This window comes from Suricata suricatta, chromosome 10 (genome assembly GCF_006229205.1).
Source record: "Suricata suricatta isolate VVHF042 chromosome 10, meerkat_22Aug2017_6uvM2_HiC, whole genome shotgun sequence".
In the NCBI taxonomy this organism is placed as follows: Eukaryota; Metazoa; Chordata; class Mammalia; order Carnivora; family Herpestidae; genus Suricata; species Suricata suricatta.
Genome location: NC_043709.1, coordinates 50,233,243 through 50,240,585, shown reverse-complemented (window position 1 = coordinate 50,240,585; position 7,343 = coordinate 50,233,243). Strand labels below are relative to the sequence as shown.

Genomic DNA, 7,343 nt, shown 5'->3' with positions numbered 1-7,343 from the left:
GCCACAGACTGGGTAGCTTATAAACAACAGAAAATAGATTGCTCACAATTTTGGAGGCTGGAGAATCCACGATCAGGGTGCTAATGTGGTTTTGCCTTATGGTAAGGACACTCTTCCTGGTTCCCAGGCAGTTCTTTCTTGCTGTGTCTTTACGTGGTGAAAGGGGCTCCGTGGTGAGCTCTCTGGAGCCTCTTTCTCAAGAGCACAAATCGCATTCATGAGGCCTCTACCCTTAAGATTAAAGCACCTCCCCAAGGCCCACCTACCAATACCATCACCTTTGGAGGAAAGGATTTCAACACAGGAATTTGGGAGGGACACAAGCATTCCAACCATAGCAGGTACGAAGAGTGGAGATGGGGGAGAGCAGTGAGAGGTGTTGCAGATCCTCTCGGTGAGAGGTGAGTATAGACATATTATGGGTACAGAACGCTGGAATCTCAAGAATAGCATGTTGACTATTTAGTCCAAGATTTCCTCAACCATGGTGGCTAGCTAACAGTGTCTCCTAGGGAGCTACCAAAACAGACTGCTGAGTCCCATTCCTAAAGCTTAGGATTCGGTAGTCTGGGGTGGAGGCCAGAAGTTCGAACTTTCCATGAACTCTTGTGAGATTCTAACTTGAGGCCAGACTTGAAAAAAACATGGATTTTTGCTCTTAATTCTGGTGAGCTTTCTTCCCACACCTGCTTTGGGCTGTTCCTCACGTGGCCCAGCCAGCATGCGTTAAGAATGCATTCTCATCTCAGGGCACCTGGGTGGCTCAGTCGGTTAAGGGCCCGACTCTTGATTTCGGCTCAGGTCATGATCTCAAGGTTTGTGAGTTCAAGCCCCACATTGGGTTCTGTGCTGACAGTGCAGAGCCTATTCTCTCTCTCTCTTTGTCCCTCCCCTGCTCATGCTTTAGCTCGTGTATGTGTGCTCTCACTCAAAATAATAAACTTAAAAAAGAAAAGAAAAGAGTGTAGACTCCTCCGAAAGCAGCAACAACACCGGAAGCAGCAGTGAGTGCCCCAGACTCTGGCTCACGGACAGGAAAGCTCAGGCCCCATCGCCCAGCTCGCCTCAGACAGCAGGGAATGAGCTTGCCTATTGAACTGGCTCTCTAAGTAGTCTTTTGGATGGTTAGCTTTGTGGAACGTTTTCTGACAGTGTGTGGGTTTACCTTCTTATAAAAAGCAGAATAGTAGGCCTTCGTGAGTCTGATAGTTGAGGTTCTTCTGAGCTTCGGGGCTATCTTCATTATTAGAGTCTGGAACTGGAGTTGGTAAGTTGAATGGGCCTAAAACAGCAGGCTGCCAAAGGCAGAAGCACAGGGGAGAGCGGGCTTTGCTGTCCTTCATTTCCTAAGATCTTCAATAGCTTCCCACCCCCAGCAAACCACCGAAAATAAATATATATATCACATAAAACTAAAGGAAAAAGAGTTTCTTAAGCCCCTCCCCCCATCTCCTGCTACACTCTTTGATGGAATCTCTTTTATGAAAATTCTGGAGCTACCCCTGGCTCCAGGAAGGATTTGAAACCAGTCCAAATCCCCTTCCACATACACTAGTGTAAAGGTTAAAATTCTACTAGTTTTGTTTTTGTTTTTGTTTTTTCTGTTTTGGGCCAGAATGTAGTAACAAAGACTAGATATGCCCTTTTCCATAAAAGAAAAGAAAAGACATCTTTTAAGACACTAGACACTGGACATAATCTCATGGTTCATGAATTCGAGCCCCATGCTGGGCTCTGTGATGGCAGCTCAGAGCCTGGAGCCTGCTTCAGATTCTGTGTCTCTGTCTATTCTGTGCATCTCTCCAGCTTGTGCTCTGCCTCTCTCTCTCTCTCAAAAATAATTAAACATTAAAAAAAAGAAATGTTATTAAAAAGACACTGGACACTGGACAACATGACAGTCATCTCTGAGACATAGGAAAACAAACAAGGTGAGACCTAATGACTGCCCTAGCTTCCTGCCTTGACAAAGTTTCCAGGCCATAGTGATAGATGTTAATTATGATGATGCATATGATAAAATGTATCACACCATGTACTTTGTTGCACTTTACTGTGTGTCAATGTAACCTCAGTAAAACAAAATATTACTAATAGAGCTTCTCTCCTTGACCTTCTGGCTTCCATCCCTATTAGAATAGAAGTCCCACTGAAGGGGGAACCATTTTATTTAATTTTTTTAAGTTTATTTATTTTGAGAAAGAGTGAACACACGCGCACATGAGCAGGAGAGGGGCAAAGAGAAAAGGAAACAGAATCCAAAGCAGGCTTGTAGCTGTCAGCACAGAGCCAGAGGTGAGGCTGAGCTTACAAACTCTGAGATCATGACCTGAGCCAAAGTCCAACGCTGAATGGACTGAACCAATTGAGCCACCCAGGTGCCCCTAAGGGGGAACCATTTCAGATTTGTAGTATTACGTTATCACACTGGGGTGTCAATGAAAACCTAGGTACAGAATTTCTAGGGAGAGCAAGGATGCTTACTAGGGTGGCTGAGAGAAAGGAGAAAGAGCATGGGTCTGGGAAATGCAAACAATCTTCTGGCCATAGATGGAATTAGCAGGGGTGGGTCCAGGTGGAAACGTGTGGTGGTGTATTTCAATGCCACATTACATGGAGAGTGTTACAGGCATTTAGTGGACACCTAAAGAGCCTGGGACACTCCTGTCCCACATTGGGCAGGTGTTCTGCATGACAAGAGGTCCCACACAAAACTCAGGACAGCACCTTGCTGACAAACCCTGGTGGAGAGTTTCAGTAGTTCAAGCTCTTTGGTCCTGCCCCGCTCCCAGTGTAATCAGGTGTGAGTGCTTTCTGAGCTAGGGTTTGCAATGCAGAACAGAACACTCACTGGTCAGTCCTGTCTTCGCCAGTTAAGTTTTCCTGATGTTACAGCCTCCAATATAATCAGAACCTCCAAAGCCTTGAGAACATTGACAGGAACACAGAGATCACTTCTAAGGGTAACACCTTAAACTTTAAAAAACCTTTAAGAGAATTAGTTACTGTAGCCAAGTTTCCACCAATTTTCTTGTCCAGAATAGTTGATGGTAGTGTTAAAATTCTGTAAATTGGTGATGTGTTCTTAGGAACAAATAAATAAATATATTAATCAATCAACCTATATAGCTATCTTCCTAAGCCAAGCTTTTTGTGTGTGTGTGAAAGGAAGTTCCAATAATGAAATTCAGGTTTAGAAGAGACTTTGTAGGTCATCTTGTTTAGTAAGAGAAGGTTACAGTGACAGAAAGTGCAGTGGAAAAACACCCCCGTCCCCTTAGTAACCTAAGTTAATGCACTCTGTGGAAAAGCACAGCTTTGTGGATACTTACCAATTAGGAGTTCACGTTTCCTTTATAGTATTTTGCAATGTTTTCCTAACTTGGCAATTTCTGCCATGCCATGACCTTTCAGGTCCCCAACCCACATTTCATTTTCTCCATGCCTGTATTTCTCCTGACTTGTAGCTCCTCCGATTCTGTGCTCCCCTCCTCCTTCTAATGTCTACTTAAGGGGTGTAACAGAATCACACTTCATGTTCTGCAGCTTAGGAAACTCCTTTTTACTTATTTGTTTTTCAGTTTTTTAATTTAAGCTCTATGCCCAGTGTGGTGTTTGAATTCACAACCCTGAGATCAGTGTGTTCTGCTGACTGAGTGAGCCAGGAGCCCCAGGGCATCCTTTTTAAATTTACATCCAGGGGCACCTGGGTGGCTCAGTCGGTTGAGTATCTGACTGTTGATTTCAACTCAGGCCTTGATCCCAGAGTCCAATGATTGAGCCTCATGTTGGGCTCTGCTCTGAGTATGACCTGCTTGAGATTCTTTCTCTCTCTCTCTCTCTCTCTCTCACACACACACACACACACACACACACACACACACTCAGTCCCTCTCCCCTGCTTGTATGCTCTCTCTCACTCTCGAATATGTAAATTAATTAATATATTAAGTAACATCCAGCCTTCTGTCCTGCCTTCCAGGCTGAAATTTTAACTGCCAGATGAACTTCACCAGTCCTTGGGCTTGATCCCCCCTGTCCTCCTTATGTCTCTGTAAGACATCACCTTGCAGTAACCCTGGCTTGAACCCAAAGTGGCTTCTCTCTCTGTCTCTTTTACATTCATTTCTCTGTCTTGTAGTTTGCCTCTGAAGTGTCTCTTACACCCAGTCCTTTTTCTTTATTCCCTTTACCACTAACCCAGTTCAGATTCTCATTACTTCCCACCAACCTCTGATTTTTTCTTCTTCAAGTGGATTATAGCACAACTGATTATTTGTCAGTAGTTTCCCCAAAACCTATGAAATGACATGTGAAGTTTTCACTTGGACCTTTTTTGGGGGAAGGGGGGATACATTTATTTCTGTGAATTCATTTCTTTTGAAAAAATATATATAGCAAAAAAAAAATCAAGTACTACAAATGCCCATACAGTGAAAACTATGTCTTGCCCACTAAAGGCCCTTCCTGCCCCTGAGTGTCCAGGATTTCAGGGCACTCCTCCAGTTCCTCTTGCGTCCTTCATGCTACTTACCATGCATTGCACTTGGACTTTTAAGACTCTCCAAAGTTTGGTCCCAGTTTTACTTTTTAACATTATACCTGGTGTCCCTGTTCTATGTTTATTTATTTATTTATTTTATTTTATTTTTTTATGTAATCTCTACACCAGTGTGGGGCTTGAACTCACAAATCCAAGACTAAGAGTTGCATGCTCTACCAACAGAGCCAACCAGGCTTCCCCCACCCCATTCTATTTTTAAGTCACTGTGGACTGTTTACCTTTCTTAATACATAGTCTACTTTTTTCTGCCCTTGTCTTCGTTTTTGTTTGTTTGTTTTTGGGTTTTTTTTTCTTTCTTTCTTTTTCTTTCTTCCTTTTTATCCCTTCCAGCTGCAATATCTCCCTTCCCATGTGCGCTGAAAATTCACCAACTGTCACTCTGGCATCTTGACTTCTCCCCACAACTGAATATGACCTTTCCCCTATTTATTTTTTTTTTTTTATGTTTATTTAAGAGATGGAGGGAGGTGCAGGGAGGAGAACAGAAGGTCTGAAGCAAGCTCTGTGCTAACAATAGAGAGCCTGATGTGGGGGGCTTGAACTCTCAAACTGTGAGATCATGACCTGAGCCACAGTCAGACGCTTACCTGACTGAGCCACCCAGGGGCCCCTGACCTTTCCCCTCTCTAAATCTCTTTGACAGTTTGCTCAAACGCACTGATGACACTGAGCACATGTACTGTGTATTATATGTTTATTAAAATATCACACATCCTGGTTGACTCGAGCTTCTCAAAGATAAACTATGCCTGACTCATCCCTCGGTCCTTTCTAGGGCCTCACGTCATGCCCTACACAGAACAACAGCTTAATGAATGTTTTTGAATTTCATTTTAATCAATTATTTCTTTATATTCTGAAATGTATATATTTCATTGACTGAGAAATACTATACTATTTAAACTAACTGGATTTGAATAGAAGAAAGTTCTCCCCAAATATTGTCTTCATTATTTATACATATGAAATAAAACTCAATCCAAAGCCATTAAATTAATAGAGAAAAAGTGTTAAAATGAGAAAACTGAAATATAAAGTAAGTTTTGGTGAGCAAATTAAACACATACTGTGAACAAAATCTCACCTGCGAGAGGATTCATTCAAACTTTGGGGCCCTCTCCAAAAGACAGGGCCATTAATCTCTTCTTTAACTAAAAAAGAAAAAGAAAAAGAAAAAAATCATTTAATACTTAGTTACATAATTTGACTGAGTTTGTGAAGAAGATATAGTTACATGTGATAAGTTAAAGATTGCTCATCAATCCCCACAAAAACTTGCAAGTCCCAAATTATAACACCCAGGCAGGGGCTCCTGGGTGGCTCAGTTGATTGAGCATCCAGCTTCGGCTCAGGTCACGATCTGGTGGTTTGTGAGATTGAGCCCCACATTGGGCTCAGGGCCTGGAGCCTGCTTCAGATTCTGTGTCTCCCTCTCTCTCTGCCCCTCACCAGCTCATACCCTGTCTCTCTCTCTCTCTCAAAAATAAACATATATTTAAAAAGAAAACAGGCCAAATTATAAGCTGGGCAGCATGATGGAACAAAAGGAACTTTGACTTTGATGTTAAAACATACTCAACTTCAGACGCTTATAAAATGTTACTTTACAATTTACAAGACTTGACCAGTTACGTTATCATTTTGGATTCAGTATCTTAATTTATAAAAATGAAGAGGAGGGGGCGCCTGGGTGGCTCAGTCGATGGAGTGTCTGACTCTTGATTTCGGCTTAGGTTGTTACCCCAGAATTGTGGGATTGAGCCCCACACTGGGCTCAGTGCTGCACATGGAGCCTGCTTAAGATTCTCCCTCTCTCTTGCTCTGCCTCTCTCCACCACTAGCATTCTATCTCTTTCTCATAAATACATAAATATATACATACATAAATACATAATAAATACATAAATAAATAAAATAAGATAATTCTGTGAATGAAAATAAGAAAATGTATGTAAAAGTGACTCCTGTGGTGTCTGGCAGAGTTCTACAATAAACCTTAGTTTAATTTTAAGTAAAAATCAAAGAATCAGTCATAACTTGACTGGTTCTTGTAAGTCTTCCCAGAGCCCTGTTTCTTTGAGAAACTGTTCTCTTCCACAGTATGGAAGCCCATCTCTTAAATAATTTTTTAAAATATTTATTTATTTGTGAGAGAGAGAGAGTGAGTGAGCACAAGTGGGGGAGGGGCAGAGAGAGAAGGAGACACAGAATACGAAGCAGGCTCCAGGCTCTGAGCTGTCAGACAGAGCCCGACGTGGGACTCGAACCTACAAACCTCGAGATCGTGACCTGAGCCAAAGTCGGACATTAAACTAACTGAGCCACCCAGCCACCTGGGTGCTCATCTTTTAAAAAAAGAGACTGCTCCTTCTGATGAAGTGATGATTCAGCGCTAGGGTCCCTCACTTGAGTTCCTTCCAAAGTCTTAGGAGAAGCCCTGACCATGTGCGCCCATGGTCAAATGTCTTTATAAAATATGCAAAGGGAAGGTATGTAAACCACAATCATTCAAGACCACAGGCTCTTCCCATTTCAGTTTTCCTTCTGTCTCACTTTCTTGGGATTGTCCACAAACACTATGTTTGTGATTTCTTCTGTCTATGTATCTTGGGAGTGCTGCAGACATTCTATTTGGTATTCTAACTCTTTTTCTTAAAGAAGGCTCTGCACATTGTATGAACTTCAGTCCCCACAGAATCTTGATCCACCCCTATCCAAGCCATAGCTGATGGTCTAGGCGTGGGATCTGATCCATGTTAGGCTGATCAGCGTCTCCCTC

The 7,343-nt window shown here is 42.4% G+C and overlaps 1 protein-coding gene and 1 long non-coding RNA gene across 9 annotated transcripts in view; one reads left to right on the top strand and one right to left on the bottom strand.

The window, feature by feature from the left end:
* LOC115303548 overlaps positions 1–7,343 on the top strand; it is a 126,067-nt gene that overhangs the window by 89,451 nt on the left and 29,273 nt on the right. The window lies entirely within an intron of this gene.
* C10H12orf56 (chromosome 10 C12orf56 homolog) overlaps positions 1–7,343 on the bottom strand; it is a 69,888-nt gene that overhangs the window by 37,593 nt on the left and 24,952 nt on the right. For all 8 annotated transcript variants that reach the window (XR_003914115.1, XR_003914114.1, XM_029953341.1 and 5 more), the window contains exon 3: positions 5,649–5,715. Coding sequence is in view for 6 of the 8 variants with exons in the window: in XM_029953341.1 (XP_029809201.1) it covers positions 5,649–5,715 (67 nt within the window). In the remaining 2 variants the exon portion in view is untranslated. The remainder of the gene's footprint in view (positions 1–5,648; positions 5,716–7,343) is intronic.